The sequence below is a fragment of the Eretmochelys imbricata genome, chromosome 3 (genome assembly GCF_965152235.1).
Source record: "Eretmochelys imbricata isolate rEreImb1 chromosome 3, rEreImb1.hap1, whole genome shotgun sequence".
NCBI lineage: Eukaryota > Metazoa > Chordata > Testudines > Cheloniidae > Eretmochelys > Eretmochelys imbricata.
The window spans coordinates 204,728,002-204,746,736 of NC_135574.1; the positions used below are offsets into that span (position 1 = coordinate 204,728,002).

At 48.2% G+C, this 18,735-nt stretch overlaps 1 protein-coding gene across 3 annotated transcripts in view; it reads right to left on the reverse strand.

Annotated features, from left to right (window-relative positions):
- Nucleotides 1-248: 248 nt before the first annotated feature.
- Nucleotides 249-18,735, reverse strand: part of RRBP1 (ribosome binding protein 1) — a 55,236-nt gene continuing 36,749 nt past the window's right edge. The window contains exons 11-24 of one of the 3 annotated variants that reach the window (XM_077814129.1): nt 17,522-17,612; nt 16,261-16,353; nt 15,348-15,440; nt 15,164-15,244; nt 14,913-15,002; nt 14,206-14,298; nt 12,382-12,453; nt 12,053-12,148; nt 9,379-9,462; nt 6,144-6,236; nt 4,668-4,751; nt 3,377-3,475; nt 2,090-2,233; nt 249-742 (exon numbers count right to left, since the gene is read on the reverse strand). In XM_077814129.1, coding sequence (XP_077670255.1) covers nt 704-742; nt 2,090-2,233; nt 3,377-3,475; nt 4,668-4,751; nt 6,144-6,236; nt 9,379-9,462; nt 12,053-12,148; nt 12,382-12,453; nt 14,206-14,298; nt 14,913-15,002; nt 15,164-15,244; nt 15,348-15,440; nt 16,261-16,353; nt 17,522-17,612 — 1,252 coding nt within the window. In that variant the 3' untranslated portion in view covers nt 249-703. Of the gene's footprint in view, nt 743-2,089; nt 2,234-3,376; nt 3,476-4,667; nt 4,752-6,134; nt 6,237-9,378; nt 9,463-12,052; nt 12,149-12,381; nt 12,454-14,205; nt 14,299-14,912; nt 15,003-15,163; nt 15,245-15,347; nt 15,441-16,260; nt 16,354-17,521; nt 17,613-18,735 lie in introns of all 3 variants that reach the window. The other 2 variants (XM_077814128.1, XM_077814130.1) reach the window with 2 other exon arrangements.

Here is an 18,735-nt window from a genome sequence, read left to right on the forward strand (position 1 = left end):
CCCCAGGACCTTCTCTGGGACTTGCTCAAACCGTGGAATTAGGAGTGTTGTACTACTTCGCTCTCTGCTCACGTCACTCATGAAAGAGCAAGGAAAGCAGAGCGCCACCTTTCCGTTCCGTCCTATGGCTGGGGGATAGGGCCTCTGGGACACGGAGGGCTCGAGGTCTGTTATGATCCCAGCGCTTTATACCATCAACAGGGGCGTTTCCTGCAGGCGCCTCAAAATAAGACTAGTACAACCCCTAGTTAGCTACACCATTGGTTTAATTGCATTACCATCCAGCAATTCACAAGGACACTTGCCAACAGCCTGGTAACAACAAACAGGGGCATCGTGTACCTTCCAGGCTTCATTCACGCCAAAAGACAAAAATTGCACTGATTGATGAACGAACAAACAGAGTCTTCCCTTTTCGCACATTCATGGATTCTGTTACTACAGAAGGTAAAGGCTTGGAAGCAGCTGGCTGACACAGTCAGGGCTTTCCCAAGGGAACACAGTATTACGAAAAAACAGTATGAAAATTCCTTTACAGATGTATGTCTGCAGTGTGTACTTGTATCCTTTTAAATCTCAAACTAGGAGGTTTTTGGGTCACTAATGGCTTGTGTGTCTTTATCTGCAGAGAACCGAGCATATATTTTAGGAACGTGTAAGGCATTTTGGTAAGTGGAATAGTAAATTCTAGATCTTAGACCCATCAGACAGAAGTTCCTTCCTTTGAACGATTGTCTTCCCCCTGGAAGAGAGAAAGAGCAGAGCAGGTTATAGGATTGTTTATAGAACACATTGTTTTTAGTAATTAAGGAAGCAGGGATTCTTAGGGACAGGGTTTATCTAACAATTATGTCAATATCATAATGGCAGAGACTGGATTCAACATTTGACTCAAGAACCCCTGATCAGTGATGTTAACATAAATGCCCTACAGACCAGATCTGGCCTTCTGGCCATGCAGTTAGATTAACTTTTGTTGGTGGAAGAGACACGCTTTTGAATTCCACAGAGCTTTTCCTCAAGTCTGGGAAAGGTACTCAGTGCCACAACGAAATACAAGGTGGAAGAGATTAAGCATAAGGAGTTAATACATGTTGCAAGAAACCATTCAAAGTGAAGTGGGTAATTAATACCTCTGCACACATAGGAAGAGAAAGAGGAGGTTACAGATCCTTTAATGAGACATAAAGCCAAGGTCTCTATTGAATCCATAATTTTTTGTGTCTAGCAGAGTTATGAATTTAAGTTCCCAGGCTCATCTTTAGAAGGTGCATCAAATGCCTCAGCAACTACATGTGTAAAACCAGACAGACAATCTTCATGTTCTCAGATGAACTCACAGGAAAACGATAAAAAGACAAAAAAAATCCCACCCTATCACATGTGGGTGAACTCTTGCTACAAAACGATCACTCCACGTCTGACCTCTCAGTCCTCATCCTCAAAGAGAACTGGCACAACACCTTCAAAAGATGAGCCTGGAAGTTTAAATTCTGTGATGCTCCAAGTACTTTTCCCAGACCTGAAGAAGAGCTCTGCGGAGCTCAAAGGCTCGTCTCTTTCACCAACAGGAGTTGGTCCAATAAGAGAGATTGCCTCACCCACTGTGTGTGTGTCTCATATCCTGGAACCAACACGGCTACACCCTCACTGTGAACAGTCATACAGTCCAGAATCTGACTTTTTGTTGAAAAAGTTGGTAAGGGGAAATGGACTTCTCTACTCTATGACCTGCCACCGCTAAGATCAGCCTGGGCAGCGTATGAGTGCTCCTCTTGTAAAGTTCCCATTTTTGTATACGCACACGCTTGCATGACCTCTGAAAGATGGTCTCATGGTTAAAGCACTGGGCCGGGACTCGGGAGATCTGGGCTCTGTTGCCAACTATCAGATTCCCTGCGTCCTCGGGCAAATCACTTCATCGCCAAGGCTACATTCCCCACCCTTTGATTCATCTATTACAACTGTAAGAGACGATCCCTTCCTACGTGTCTGTGCAGTGCTTGGTGTAACAGGGTCCCAGTCTCAGTTGTGGCTTCCTGGTTCGACCCGCACACCATTACGTTCCATTTGAAGACAGGTGCAATACCGTTTCTTGAAGCTGCTCTTTCAATTTCTTCACTGCTTCTCTTTCTTTGGCCAGTTGTCCCTGGGTAATCTTCAATAGCTCTTGGAGTTTGGTAGCAGCTTGTCCCAAGTCCTTCGTTAACTTCTTCTCCTTCTCAAGTCTTTCCTGCACACAATTGAAGTAAACTATTATTTGCGATAACTAGATCGTTTTCTGGTCACTGGAGAAAGGGAGCAGCATTCACAGGCCGCTCTCACCTCTCAGAGCCCCTGGAGAGGTTTTTGCGATGGGGTTGCACTCTGTTTTTTGTTTGACAGTGGAGAAGCTCCCTGCATATGTAACTGATGCTCATCCCCATATTTCACAGGTTGCTCACCCTTAATGAGAGTCTCTGTGCAAGAACATAGAATCAAGACTTGCTTCTGCACGACAGGCATTTGCCAGGATCTCATCTCCCCACCAATTGTCTAGCCACCTTCTGTGCTGGGGCCAAAGCAATGGATGGCCCCGTCCAGCACAGTCAACTGACCCCATTCCTTCCCATATGAATCTGACTGGTGTCAGGAGGACACGCTGGTTGCCAGTCACTAGCCAACAGAGGCAGAGTCTCAGAGCTGCTCCTTACCTGCCTGCTCTCCTTCCCCACTAGTGCCATGGACCAATGGGAATGAGCAGGATGGGGCTCAGACTCACCTAAACACACTGCCACACTTGATGCCAGGGTTGAAGGGAGAAGCAGCCCTAGAGTCTTATTTCCTCTCCCCCTCCACCTTACAAGGCCAGATCCCACAGCCCGGGCCTGTGGAGCTCTGCCGGCTGCAGCGAGACATCGCACGAGGAAGGGCTGAAGGCGAGGCCCCAAACAATGCAACGCCCGACGTGAGACGTGGCTTCAGGATCCAGCCCTCAGGCCCGAGTCAGGGACCACAGCAATAGCAGTGAGCATGCCCCTAGTACTTACCCTGCATATGGCTTCCCTTCCCTGGCTTGGCAACCATACCCCCTTACTGCACAGCACGCACGGTGCTGCTTCCAGGCTGCGTCAAAGGGCAGGGCTGCATTCTGGGCTGCTAGGGGGACCCAGACTTCCCGCTTCGTAGGTTACAGCTGGCCCGGCAGCTGCCGGCATTGAGCGCGATGCCCTTGCCCCCTCCGGTCCCTCACAGGGTTAGGCCCGCAGGCTCGAGAATTCTCACCCACCGGGGCAGCAGAGAGAGACTGGAACCAAAATCTGGCCCAAGGCGCCCTTCGCCCGCCTGGGCTTGCAGACCCCACGCTGCAAGGGGGGGGGGGCGTGCAGGGAATTACCTTCAGGTGCTGAACCTCCTCCGTTTCCGAGGATGCCACGTTTGCAGCAGATCTCAGCTTTTCCAGTTCCGCTTGCAAACTGCACACGGAGTTCTGCGCCTGCCGTTTCAGGAATTGGAGAGGTCAGTCCTACCCGAGTAGGATACTTGAGAATCAAACGGGTGGTCGTCAGACAGGGCGCAGAGGGGTCCAGAGGGCGTGGCCCAGAAGAGCAGAGAAGAAGCTCAGCTGGCCAAGAATCCCAGCGCCACATGGCAGTGGGTATAGTGACATTTATGCTTAGCCGTCGGCGCAGAGCTCCGCTACGCTGCAGTGAGTACACTGCTCTCAATGGCTACACTGAGGAATCATCTCAAACTAATCTCAGCTTAAAATTTAAAGGTAAACCCTCATGACCACCACGCGTTACCTTCTCGCACTGCATGTACCCGCAGCAGACTGCAAACGGAAACTAGCCGGTGCATTGCAGGCCTTGGCATTACTTGTGCCTGCAAGTTTGCCGGCAGAATGCACACATCAGGCTCAGGAAGTTTTAAAGATCCCTCTGCAGCCACGCCCCTCCCAGCAGCCATGACGGTTTACTCCTTGGAAAGAGGCAGGCCAAGGCAATATTTCAAACAGCCTTCATTCATTTCACGCTAGAATTAACCGGCTAGCATGTGCGCCCAGAGCAGACCTGTGTTCTGCTCCTCCACCGCCCCATGAGCAGCTGCGTGGAACATCGTAGCATTTTCCCCAGTAGCACTGGGGACAAAAGCAGCCAACCTGTCCTCCCCACATTTACAGGCCAGGGTCCTATTGTTAAATTCAGGCTAGTTTTCCACTTTTTTGTAGAGCTGCCTTATAAAACAAAACACACTCCAATGAGAGCCAACTCAACCCAGCGGAAGCAGACTGTGGGAGTCGTTTTCCTGCAGCCCAGAGACAGACTTCACTATTTAAAGTAACTCATTGGGCTGTTACCAGCATTTTACAACAGGTGATTAAAGAACCAAACTTGTTGCTTTCAGTTTTAGGTCTTTGTCAGTAATAGGCATAGACAAAAGGTCAGAAGGGATGGCGACCATCTATTTTGACCTTCTGCCATCCCGCCCATATTAACAGCTTCGAAGAGCCCGCGTAATGAAAATTCTGCTATGCTGGTGATCACATACAGCCTTTCAAAAGGACTTTCCCCCCTCCATCGGTTTAAACACAGCCCTTCTGTCTGGGGGGGCTTCGCTTCCCTCCAAGTCCTTTTCACAGACAGCAGGGCAGAGAGAGTCCCACACACACGCAGGTTCGAACTTACTTCTTCAAACTCCAGCACTAGCTTCTGCCTCAGTGCTTGCTCGTTATCCACATTTGCTTCCGTTTGTTCCAGCTGCGTTTTCAACTGCAGAGAAACCAAAGTGAATCAGTCACACTGGAAAGATCAATTGGAGCGGACGTGACGCCGAAGCCTGCTACACGTAGATAAACGGAGACAGACCCTAGAGCTTTCCCCAAAGCCCTGAAGGGCAGCTGCCAGGCCCTGCTTCCAATCTCTAATCCCCAAAGGCTTCCAAGATTAAGCAAAAGGAAATCTCTAGCCAGTAGTTTTACACTTCCAGTCTCTGCCCAATTTGGTGCTATACTCCCCCCTTGTTCCAACCCCAGCAACTTGAACTGGAGCAGCTTGCAAAGGCCAAGAGTAGACTGACCCACCCATCTCATCTGACAGCTCCCCACCACTTGGGCAACACAGCACCTTGGGGAAAACTCCACAATGGACAGGATTAAGACCCAAAGAGCAGAGAACACAGCTTGTGGGGTCAGTACGCTAATGAGGAGAGAAAGGTTAGGCTGAAAGACTCTCAGTTAATTCCTGTAACCCAACTCCGATTAGTGAGATTAGAAATCCAATCCTACGCAAAGTCTTTGCCCCTCTGAATTCTGATCTTTAGCTCAAGAACCCCTATAAGACCAGAATTCTCCACCCTCCAAGGCCTCACATGGTGACTGCCCTCCCCTTGAGTAGACAAGGCAGCACCCTGTAAAACCAGCCAGAGAGAGTACATGGAGTTCAGTGTAATAGATTCTCTCACTTCAAGGACTCAGTGCATCAACTCTGCAGGACTCCCTGCCCACCCATCTTCTGACCCTGGATCCCCTAAAGCTGCCACTAAGCCCAGGAGTCATCCCACTGTCATCTAACAAGGACGTCTCAAAAGCAGGGAGCACTGCTCAAAGCCAGACCTCGTTTCCGCTCAGAAAGTGATCAGATGATGGTCTCACTGCTAAGGCATGGGGCTGGGACTCTGGAAATCTGGGCTGGATTGCCAGCTCTGACACAGATATCCTGCATGACCCTGGGCAAGTCACTTCATCAGTTCCCCCATGTGTAATGCCACTTCCTTCCTCCCACCCTGCGTGATATCTACTTCAACAAAGCTCTCTGGGGCAGGGGCTGTCTGTCTCTTACTAGGTCTCTGTATAGCACGTAGCGCAATGGGGCCCTGGTCTCAGCTGGGGCCCACTAGAACTACGATAAGAAAGTGGGTTTTTTAAATCCTCTCTTTACAAATGGGCCATGGTAAGAATATTTGTTACGTGAAGCTTGTTCCCCTCCCTTATCTAGTTAAGAAAATTAACCATCTCAATAGAAGCCCCAGAGAAACAGCACAACACACATGGTCTACAGTCATCAGTGAAGCCATACACAATTATCATGCAGGTGCCGAGCAGGAGATGGGAAAGTGCAGTCATTAATCAGTGCCTTAGCGTGCAGTGGTCTCACCGCCCTAACCTCGAGGGCCTCGCACTCGCTTGGGTCAGCCTGCGACCCAGCTGCTTCTCCATCATGCACGTGGTTCTTCATCTCCCTCAACTGCTGCCTGACCTGAAACAAGGACCAGCAAGCCTGGCTCAGTGACACAGAGTGGCGGTCAAGGTGCGGGCGAAGCTTTGAGGTAGGGAGGGTGGCCAATGGAAAAGGCTCCTGGCAGCCAGCAAAAGTAGGAACGCAGCTGTGGTCAGATTTGTTCTGCTGCCTGAACAAGTCAACTGGAAGTTAGCTGAGCAATGGGGGAGAGATTCCCAGAGCTGCCTAAGAGGATGAGACACCCAAATCCCACTGCGCTCCTTCGGAAATCGCAGAAGGGATCCATGAAGATCACACACAGCACATCCTCCTGAAACCGCCCAAAAGTAACAGTTCAAAGTTTATCAGACCAGACTCAGTGACATAAGAACAGCTGCAACCTCATTGGTATGGATGGGGTTCGCCAGGTACCCACAGCAATGAAATTCACCTGCCACGAACTCAAACCTATGGAAGGGTTACAAGAACAGACCCTGATCCTGCAGTGGAATCCCCACAGTCAGACTTCTCTGTTTACATGTGCTCCTAGGGTTCCTCAGAGACAAAAGGATCAGATCCAGGTGGAGCCAACTGGAGGATCAGGGCCAGGGCATCAGTCCATGTTTTCCGAGTACAGCAGCTGTTAAATGGATAGTCGGTAACATTACAGGGAGGGCGTGGGGCTGATAAATTCAGTCTTGCTTTCCAACCAGGTCATCTGCGGAAGGAATCCCAAACACAGCTGATTTTGCAATGGATCCAGAAGACACCAGAGCTTGCATTCGGATTCTGTAAAGGATTTACTTCTCTGGGGAGCGGGACATTCACAGTGCAATAGCAACTGAAAGGCAGGGAACCGCTTTAATACGACACTCTATTAACTGCCTGAGAACTCCTTGGTGAGCAGCTTATCACACAAAAATGACTCAACCATGATGGTGGGCGGGGAAGATCCTAAGTGGGGTCTTTCTACAACTTTTTTCTAAGCCACGCAGGCCAAAACTGGGGTCTGAGCAGGGACACTGCACCTTGCCTGCGTTTGTTTAAGGACGTTTATTTTTTAAAGTGGTCTCCACTTCCGTTATGAACAGTAACATTCCCAATGAGAGCTGCAGAGCCAGCGGCTGCTATCAAGAGAAGCCAGCGTAGATTTCTACTCAGCCTGCCAAGGTGCCCTGCAGTCGCTCAACCCATTCCCAGTGTTGCCCTGCCCTTTACGGAGACGTGGGTTGGAAGGTTAGAAGATTTACAACCAGTCCTGTTCTGGGAAAAGAGATGAAAACAGAAGTTGCTAAATAGCTGGAACTGCTTCCCTGTTTGACTGCTCTAATTACTCCTCCGCAGCAGGTAAAGATCTGTGACAACTACCTGAATGATCCAAATGATTAGATTTACAGTGCATGCGAGGCTTTCATTATTCAAAAGAAGCTATAACCAGAAACCAGATGGTCCACTGAGGAGGGAGATTTTGAACTGCCTGGCTCTCGTCCATTTAAAAAGTGTAAACAACCCTCAGGATTTTATCACGAGTCTCCCAATATCAAACTCCTTTTCTGAAAGCTCCAGTTCCTGGAGTTACACAACTACGTGAGAACCACAGCTTTTGTTTAATTAATAAATAAATAAATAAATAAATAAAATAAATAAAGCTTCTAGACCTCATGTTGGGAAAGAACAGCTTGAAATGTGAGCCTTAAGGTTCCCAACCCCGGAAAGCAATTAAGAATCCAGCATAAAAGATTCTGGCATTTTTAAGACAAACTCATGATTTGTTAACCCTTAGGAGTGGCAATCCTGTTAACTTCTTAACACTTCTCCTTCTTACAGGGCAGTCACATCACATTGATCAAATGGGTTCAGAGACAGACAGGGCAACCTTCATAGATTTCTATGGCTAATTCCTACATACAGAAAAGCCAGTTTCAAAAGGAACCCAAAAGAAAGATTCCTCCAGCCAACAGATGATCTATAAGGACATCTAAGGGACACCGGATGCCCTCAGGATCCCTCCCATAAGGGGACCTACTGCCAAATCCAATGGCAATCAACCAAGGAATGTGTGCACATATGTATTAGACAGACACTCAGCACTAAAATAATATTAAGTTGGCAAAATCAAGCACTCTTAACATAGGAAATGCCAGAATTAAGGCTACCTTTGCAACCTTGGCCCGTGTTACGCAGGAGGTCAGACTAGATTATTGCGTGGTCCCTTCTGGTCTTAAAAGTTGGTGAAAAGATTACACTGGCATTTCCCAATTTACGTGCTAGACTTCGCAACCCTAACATTCTTCTAATATAGTGGTCTGTGTACGCAAGGGACGGGGAGTGAGTCAATTTGTTATTTGATCCATGAAGTTGAACCCTGGATCCATGAGAGAATCACTCTCTGTGCCCAGAGAGTCAGTTCGCATGGTAATTCCTCGACACGCTGAAGATGACCCAGTAGCGCGTAAGTCCTGGCTGAGTTATATATATTTTACAGCAGCTTAAATTCATGCTTCCGCCTGGGAATTATCCAGCATAGCTGGAACCCTGAAAAATCTGGTCTAATCATGAAAGCAACAATGAGAAATCGCAAAGAGTTTCATGGTGTGAAACCCTTTGCCGCCTTCTTCAGCATTTTCAAAATACAAATCCCCCTAGCAGATGGTTCCACAGGCATTTGGAGTTGGACACAGTTGAAGTCAGACCCCATGCGGAGTTCAGTGGAGATCTGGGAAATTCATCAGTGTCACAGAGTCGTACGTCTCTTCTAGCTAACCACAGCTTACAACAGCTGCCGCTCTCCACCGAAGAACGCCTCTGCGTTCGGTCTCATTGACACTAGGAACTTGCGGAGCTACTGGTATAACTGAAATGCTACAGTCCCCTCCAGTGTTGGCAGAGTTATGCCAGGATAAGAGTGCTTTACGCCAGTATAGCTATTCCTGAACACGAAGGGGACTTTAATCCACTTTAAGTTAATTCAGAACAATTTTGAACATTCCCATGTAGACAAGCTCTAAAGATATAAAGGTACCTGTACCTGTGTATCAGTAGAGCTGCATCCGCACTACAGATTGTAATGATACATCATTACAAATAATCACACCCCTCACCAAAATAGTTCTACAGAGACAACAACTTCTAAGTGTCAACCCAACCTTAGATTAGCTATTATCTAGCAATTAGCCATTACCAGTGCAAGCTCCTTGCTCTGTTTCTGTGCTTCTGCTTTTGCTGCGTCCAGCTGTTCTTGGGATTCAGAGAAGAGCTGTCTCAACTGGAAAAAAGAAGAGGGAAGTCAGCATCTGTGTTAGTGTCTGGAAGAAGCCTGGGAGTTTGGAGTGGCAGGGAGAAGAAGCAGCAGATCAGTTACATAAGAACGGATGTACTGGGTCAGACCAAAGGCCCATTTAACCCAGTATCCGGTCTTCCGATAGCAACAAGTGCCAGATGCTTCAGAGGGAAGGCACAGAACATGGCAATTAGCAAGGGATCCATCCCGTCACCCAGTCCCAGCTTCTGCTAGTAAGTAGTTTAGGGACATCCACAGCATGGGGTTGCGTCCCTGCCCATCTTGTCTAATAGCCATTAATAGGCCTATCTTCCATGAACTTATCGAATTCTTTTTTGCACCCAGTTATACTTTTGACCTTCACAACATCCCCTGGCAATGAATTCCACAGGTTGAATGTCAGCTGTGTGATGTCTGCTTTAAACCTGCTGCCTATTCATTTCATTTGGTGACTGCATTCTTGTGTTACATGATAGGATAAACAACACTTCCTTACTCATTTTCTCAACACCAGTCATGACTGTTTAGACCTCTATCGTATCCCGCCCAAGTTGTCTCTTTTCCAAGCTCAGCAGTCCCAGACTTTTCACTCTCCTCAGATAGAAACCGTTCCATCCCCCAAATCATTTTCAGTGCCCTTCTCTGCATCTTTTCCAATTCTAATAGATCTTTTTTGAGATGGGAAAACCAGAACTGCACACAGTATTTAAGGTGTGGGTGTACCATGGATTTACATAGTGGCATTATAATATTTTCTGGTTTTATTATCTAGCCTTTTCCTGATTGTTCCTAACAATCTGTTGACATTTTTTACGGCTGCTGCACACTGAGCAGACATTTTCAGAGAACTATCCGTGACGACGCCAAGATCTTTCTTGAGCGGTAACAGCTAATTTAGAGCCCATCATTTTGTAGAGATGGGATGATGTTTTCCAATGTCCATTACTTTGCACTTATCAACTGATCTCCCCAAGTTAGCCTGGCCCCTTGTCAAGGGATCAGGGAGCAAAGGATGGCAGGCTAGACCCTGTTTAGGAAGCTCTCAGCCTTGCCCAGCAGACCGCTAGGCCCAGCACTCAGCCCCTAGAACAGACGACACAAGAAAAACGTCAAGCAAGCACCCCTCAAGCAAGCACACAAACAAAATCTCACTCACCCGCTAGGCTCACGTAGGCGCTTCTCCTGCACCCAGAGAACCCCCTTGTAAAACTCGCCTCTTTGCTGCTCCTGTTCGCTAGTTGGTTTGCAAATACGCTAGGCCTCTCCCCTCCCACTTCACACCTCTGCTCTCCCAGCTGCTTGGTGCCCTCTTTCGTGCTGTCCTCCCCGTTCGGGAGGGTTTCAAATTCAACCTGGCAAGAGCCTCTCTGTCCTAAGCTACTGCTTCCAGTGAGCCTTTCACACCATTATGCCACCCAGCATGCAACGCCTCACCTTGGCCTGCATCTGTTTACCTGACATTACACACCTTTGGCGCAGGGAGCGGTCTGGGTTTGTCGCACACTGTACACTTATGGTGCGAGGGCTAGGACCAGAACAGCTAAATCATCAGTCAAGAGAGCAGCCTCTTTACTTGCCAGCATCTTGAAAGAGATCTATGACTGGCTTGCCAAAGAAGCCCGAGTTAGGCACCCAACTCCCACTACAATTCAACGGGACTCAGGTGCCTGACTCCCTAAGGCACCTTTGAAAAAACAACAGGTTTGAGAGCCAAGCCGGAAGACTCGTAAAGCCCATTTTAAAGAAGTTGTTTGTCCACCTGTGAGCAGAGGCAGGCTAGTGAAGTAGGATCCACATCTCTGGCTAGTGAAGGTGTAGCAGGTCCGGCCGGGGCCTAGCGGTCACCATGCCAACCTGCTGCCCCTTTCAGAACCACTCCTTCCCTTTCAAACCCTTCGGAGTTAGTCTGCAAATCGAAGACTTCTCTGTTCTAAGCAGTTCTTCGGCTTCTACGGGCCCAGGAGGTGGAGCATCTCACCCCTCACCTGGCCGGCTCGTTTAGCAAGGCCGACAGCAGGCAGCATATTTACACACAGACGCAAGGCTTTGCAAAGGCTTTAGGCTTTGCAAAGCCATGAATGACTGAGGAGTTCCGCTCTCACCCGAGCCAACCCCACACTCTGTTCAGTACGCAAGCAGCTCTAGCTCAATCCCACCTGAAGCTAACTCGGCTGCTTATCTTCAAACACCAGATTTGATGTTAAGACAAGCCCCAAAGACATAGCCTGGTGGGTCTGCAGGGAGAGGAGTGGGCAGTGCCCTGTGTCTTCTGACACCCATGGCTTCATTTAGCTTCTCCTTCTAAACCCTAATGCCAGGGGAATTCATCATCAGCCATTCAGAGATGCTCGGGGTGTTTAAAAACCTCAAAAGGAGCAACTGTTCTGCACAACTCTCCGTTCACTTCAAATCAGGAATGGATTCAGCTGTTAACGAGGCAGATACCACCTAGAGTATTCTCCTGGAGGGGAAGGATGAGCTTGCAGCTAGCACACTGGACTAAAGCTCTGGAGATTCCTGGCCCCGATTAGCTTCAGTCTCTCCCCAGCTCCCCAAACAGATGACCAACACTTACTGCTTCAACTTCTTTTGTGTAGTTCTGGCGTTCTGAACTGGCAGTCTCCAAGTGATTTTCCAACTGTGCTTCCAGAAGAGAAGTATATTCCTTCAGCTGATTAAAACAAGGAGAGCCCAGTGATTTGATTGGTCACGATGTAGGTGTTCATCTGTTTGCATATCTAGCCTCTCTAGACCAGCAAGACCAATTCTCCCAACCTCCCTGCCCCCAGAGGGCTTTAGAAGAAATGATAAATCGCCTCTCTCCTGGCAACATTAAAGGGAAGTTCTGGGGATGCAGCAGAAATTAGTACCCTTTCCTTCTGGAGTAGGAGAGAATGTCCATACCTGATCTGTGTTCTGGAGCTCTGCCCTCACCTGGTCCACAGCCTCTGCAAGAGATTTCACTTGGACTTGGGACTACACCAAGCGTTGACCCCCCCAGAAAAAATGGAAAGAAAGAAAGTGTTAATAAGCCGTATTTCCCAGCATGGACTCTCCTCTAAAATGTCTCCTACAAGCGACTAAAAATGGCACAGTGCGGTTAGCCTCTAAACTCTTTGAGGGAGAGACCATTTGTTGCGTTTGTACAGCACCTGGCATAACTGGCCTCCTGATCCAGGATTGGAACCTTTAGGTGCTGCCGCATTACTAACCGCATCCAAAAAGGGACGACGATACAGTCATCCCTGCAAACTAAGCCAAGGATCTGAGAGTCAAGCTGGGTTCCTCCCTTCTAATGAGTCACCACTGCAATCAGTAGAATGTTTTCTATTGGCCGCATTTGATGGGAAAAAAATGGCTTTTTGAGGGCATTGACATTTTTGCTGAAGAATCCAAAAATAAAGTAAAATAAAATAAAATAAATAAATCACCACCACCTGAAATTTTTTTGGTTTTAAACTGAACATTTTTGAAGTTTGAAAACCTCAATGGAAAATTAACACATAAAAAGCCACCACTCATAGTTTTTGTTTTTCAGGAGGAAAACGTCATTTCTGACCAACTCTAGTCACCAACCATGACAAATCTGTTGGCCATATTATGTTCAGCTACATCCATGCAACCTCACATTACGCGCATGGGCAAGACAGAACATAATATGGCCAGCAGAATCTTGATTTCATGCACCGCCATCACAGGAAAAAAGCCAGCTTCTCTCAAAACTCTGGTGTTCATGGGAGTGGGAATTACACACACCCCTTGTAACCAGAGTAAATTTAACATTATCTATTTGACACAAATACTGAGCTCCACCATGCTAAGCTAGACACTTTTGAGTGTAAAATCTTTTTAGAGGGACATTTTAAATTCCTTTATAATGTAGTATGCCCAGGCAAGTTCTCATGAACACCAGCTAAGGAACAAGAGATCAGCCACACCCCTTCATTCCCACACTCTCTAAAGGGTTATCCTTTTAAGAGGACAGCCTCTTGCTCAGCCTTTATACACCATTCTGCCCAGAGTATCTCTCGTCTGCAGCAAGACAGACAGCTGGAGAGGATTACGCACACTGTGGGTGGCTTGAATGGGGCTCTTTTGTGACGCGTACCAGTGTACGCTCCAATGCCAGCATCAATCCAGACTTGTAGAGGTAGCCAATTTCCTCTACAGCGGGGAGTCCCGAAAGTAGCACGGAAAAACAGCCTTGCAAAGAACGCCATGCACTTTGCGCTCCGACACAGCCAGCTCTTTGAACATCAAAAGGCTTTCCAGACTCCCCTGCATGGAGTGGAGGTGCCGGAGTTTGATTCTTGAGCTTGGATGCGAATGTTGTAAGGTAAGTAATGGAATACCGTCACCAGCTCAAGAGGCAGAATGTGCGTGTCAGGATCTCAGCGAGGCAGAAGCTTATGCAGAGGGCATCTTTCCTTCTCACCTCCCAGCACGTGCCCATGCCGTATTGCAGAGGGCAAAGAAAGTGCTATCTTTATTTAAGACGACGTGTTTACACCAAGTTCAACCCCAGAGCCTTTTAAAGATGTGCCCCTCCCTAGCAAGGGACCTCTAAAAGCCCTTGCATTTCATAGACTGAGGCCAGAAGGGATCATTATGACCCCCTTGTTATTTACAGCATTAGACGCGTCACCAGCCCATTGGTTCCCAGCACTATAGGCAGCCAGCACCCCAGGGATTCCTGCTCACACACAGACGAGAATCTTTAGGATGCACCTTTTGCAGTTCCTCTTCGGATGCCGTTAGCTTTGCTTTCCACACGTGCTCCTCCTCCTCCACACTCTTCTGCAGGTCTTTGAGCATTCTTTCCTGCCGAGGGAGAAGGGACGGAAGTGTGAGGCTGGGCAGGTGGAGAAGGGAAGGCTCACTGGGGGGGGCGCATTCAAACTGCTGTCAAGGCAGGAAGTTATGGGCATGGTCTAGCTCCCACTGAAATCAATAGGTCAGCTTGGCTTCTAGGGTCTTTAGGGAAGCAGCCACCACCTGCTGGATTCAGCACTGGACTGTCTCTGCAAAACTAAGGGAGGAAGGGTCCCACCACCATGGAGGAACTGCTAGGCATCTTCTCACATTGTATCAAGCACCTGATAATGGGTGCGTGGGGAACAGGAGCACCCGGACATTCTAGGATTCTATGTTCTCAAACCATGCTGTAGCAGAGCCGTAGCATTTCAAGGGCAGTTCTATCGTAATTACTAAGAAATAAGAAAGCTAGATGGATTCGGAAAGCAAATATTTTTAACCAAGCTCTGCAAAAACCTCCAAACAATGGCTACAAGTCACATGCATCTCATCTGTGCAGTGTCTTCAGAGACTATAGACATGGTTTGGCTGTCACAAAGTCAGTTGGCTTCGTAAGTGGCAAGAAAGGTGGAGTGGTACTTTCAGCGAAGAGGAGAAACGGCCTGAATGGCTTAACCTACCGTCTCAGCAAGAATCGTTCTGTACTGCTCACATTCTGCTTGTAAAGTGCTCTGCGCCTCTTCTGCTTCCTTTAATTTAAGCGCGGAATCCTGAAAGAAAAAGGAGTTTTAATGGGGGCCCCCTTCTCCCCGTGCCCCCAAGAGCTGCTGCTAGATTTGAGGTTGGTCTGTAGCTGCTAAGCCTTACACCAACGCCCACAGAAAGCAAGATGTTTGGAGCATGGCTGTCCAGTGCTTACGAGATCACTTACAAGAGATTCTGTTTTAGCTGTCTGCTGCTCTAGCATTCCCAGACTCTTCTCCTTAAACTCCTGTAGCCACACCCCGTAAGCCTGATTAAACAAATAAAAACAGAGCATCAGTTGGTCTGTCCCATTCCTTCACTGGCGCAGCTATCTGCTCACCTTCCAAGAGCATGAGAATATTAGTGCCGACCTGTTGTGGAACTACAGTGATCTGCGGGAAGAGAGAAAGCAGCGTCTGCTTTGTTTGCGTCTGAATTGCGCTAAGCTGCTGCTCCAAATCCTCCTGAAAGAGAAAACATAGGTTTTCATGAACTAAACTTAAGTCAGCACCTTAAGATCCCAGCTGTTCTCATTTCACCGAGGTCAATGGCATTATGCTGATTTATACAAAGCTGAGGGCCTGGCCTTTGTTTTGCAGTCGATACTTCACTGCAGAAGAGGGGAGGGAAAAAGAAGCCAAAACAACAAAATTTGCACAAATCTCCACGAGGCTAGTTACGCAAGAACAGAGGAGTCAAGTTCCCATTCTGAGACGCCCATCTGATGAGGTCAGCATCCCGTGCGGTGATGCTGCACATCTCTATAAGAGTCGGAAACGCGGCAATATTGACGAGCCATATGCATCATCTTCCTTTCACCATAACATTTACAGAACGTTACAACACTGCTACCTTCCCACACCATTGCCAGGGACATGCCAACATTAACCACCACCAATATTGAGAGAGGAAAAACACCAACACCTCCGTACAAAGTTTGTTTTCAAAGAATTCAGGCAGTTAAGTTATGGGAGAGCGCTGTTGAAAAGATAATTTCACTGTAGCACTCAATAGTCTCTCTGCACTATTCCTTCACCATGCGTGGTGGTTGCAGGATCAAGCCCCAAGAGTAAATGACTGTGGCAAAGTTTTACTGGAAGAGCTCTAAGGGGTCAACATGCACAGAGAGTAATCACAGGGTTTAAACAGAATCTGTGCAAACAGAGAGATGCTGAAATTCAGTTTAGAAACTAACAGGTCCCTCATTCTGTAGCTGCTCCCCGGCAGCAGAGTCTGGCTCCAAAGACCAGACCCCCCTTTGTTACTGATAGAGGCAAGACTCACCTTCGCTTTTGTGGAAGAAAACAACTTTTCTTCACGCTCTTTCTCAGCCGAGGCCAAAGCTTCCATTGCTTTCCAGTTCTTCTCACGAAGATCCTGTTGGGACAGACGCACGCAGGAATAAGCCACGTGCTGCCACGGAGACCACCACAAGGTTTGCTTAGCATGATGTTACTTGCCGCTATTGGAAGTTATGGATCCACAGCACGGAGCTGCGGGGGGGGAGGGGGATTCTGATGATCCCATTTAGGAAGCCAGATTTTGCTTAGACTCCTAAATCTTGCGATACGCCCTCCATGTATGTGCCCATACACGTGGATTCTCACTGCAGTGGTCCAATACCTTAAGATAATCAGGTATGAACCTCATTATTTGCAGTCACAGCCCATCGAGTCTCTTGGCAAGGTGGGAAGGAAGAGGCCCGTTCGCCAACTCATCAGTACTCCCATTCCCAGCGGCTAGGAGCATCCCTTAAAGGCCTGCTTAAGATGCAGCTTGGCCTGCTTCAGTGGTTCACCCACTCCCGTGGCAAACTCCAGCCTTGTTCCTAGTGTTGCTTCACGGGATGGAGAGGGTACACTAAGCCCACAGAGGCAGCTTGGCTAGCTGGAGTCCCTTCTCCACCCCCACCCGGCTGGAGGGCTGCCAGGCCCAGACCGCAGCTTCGTTTGTTCCTCTGTCAGACTCCCCCACCGAAGACTATGGGCTTGTCTGCACTACCTGCCGGATCAACGGGCAGCAATCAATCCAGCGGTGGGTCGATTTATCGCGTCTAGTCTAGATGCAATAAATCAACCGCTGAGCGCTCTCCCGTCGATTCCGGTACTCCACCAGAACGAGGCACACAAGCGGAGTCGAGGGGAGAGCATCAGCCGTCGACTTACCGCAGTGAAGACATCGCGGTGAGTAGATCTAAGTGCGTCGACTTCAGCTTTGCTATTCACGTAGCTGAAGTTGCGTTTCTTAGCTCAACCCTGCACGGAAGCGTAGACAAGCCCTTAGCCCTCTGCTACTTGGGAGTCAGCCAGCTTCTCTCCTAGCAAGGGCACAAGCGTGCAAACGCCACCCCAACAGTAGCCTAGGTGCCTCGGATAGAGACGAGCGTCTCTCAGGGCACAGAGAAGTTAGGCCTTTGACTTGCCCAACCCTACATTTTAAACTTTATTGGGCAACTTTTAAAACCCAATTGTTGGTCAAACGCAAATCAGGGGCTTGTTCAGGTTTGTGCTGATGGAACAGGAGTTCAGCTCGTCCAGTCACGCACGTTGTTTTTCATTTTCTGCTGCTCGATTATCTCTCTCAGCTCCATAGCTTCCTTTTCGAGCGAGGAGACCTGCTCAGCCTTCGCTTGAAGTCTGCAATGAAACAAGAGGGCGTGTTTGGAGCGGTGCTCTTCACCGAGTCATGTGCTGTCAGCAGTCATGATCAAATTTCCCCACACACCCCAGCATGCTAACAGAACAGCTATGTAGTGCCAGAAGTCCCTGCAGACCTCAGTGACATGCAGCCAGACTGTGCCAGCAGTAACACAGAATCATAGGACTGGAAGGGACCTCAAGAGGTCATCTAGTCCAGTCCCCTGCACTCATGGCAGGACTAAGTATGATCTAAATCATTCCTGACAGGTGTTTATCTAACCTGCTCTTAAAAATCCCCAATGATGGAGATTCCACCAAATATGCACCAGTGTTTTGGGGTCTCTCTTTATTTTAAAATAAAAATAAAACAAAGATCTTTGCCCAAAGCAAATGGCAGACAGATTTTTTTGGGGGAGGACAGGATACAATTGCCCAAGTTAGAACCAGTTTGCTGAGTACAGTTATCTGTACCGATTCCCCTGTGTCGTCAGCTAATTAGATAGGAGAAACTGGCTAGTGGGTCTTCAAAACGGGCACCAGGAAAGGAAAACAAGCATTCAAAACAAGAGTGCAATTTGTCAAGCTGTGAACTCTGTAGGGTGAGACGCAGGACTTGAAACTGCTCTTAGCTTACCTCTGTCTGAAATTAAAGTAGGCCAAAATTTTTCAAAAATGGCTACTGAGAGTGAAGGGCCCAAATCTTCAGAAACGACTAGTTACTTGGGTGCCACGGTTTCTGTCCATCAGCTCGGTACCTTGAAGGGGGCCTGGTTTTCCCAGCAGCATCGGGCACCCACCCTTTTCAGGAGCACTCAGATCACTAGTCAATTCTGAAAGCTTTGGGCCAAGGAACTTGGAGCTGCATGGAGACACTCAGGTAAGCGACTGGCATGCTAGTAGCTCCCGTTGCAGTCAGGCCAGGGGTGTTCGTGGGCATAAAGCCAGTCTGAAAAGTCATTCCTATGGATTTATTTTCAGGAAGTCTGCCACTGGTTTAAATTTTAAGAGGGTATTGCTAAGTTGCTCTGACTGGCAGGCAAACTTCATTTTGATTGACACAAACTTGGCCTCTACTTCGGCATCTCTCAAAAATGGGAAGCTTGTATAGAACTACAAAGCC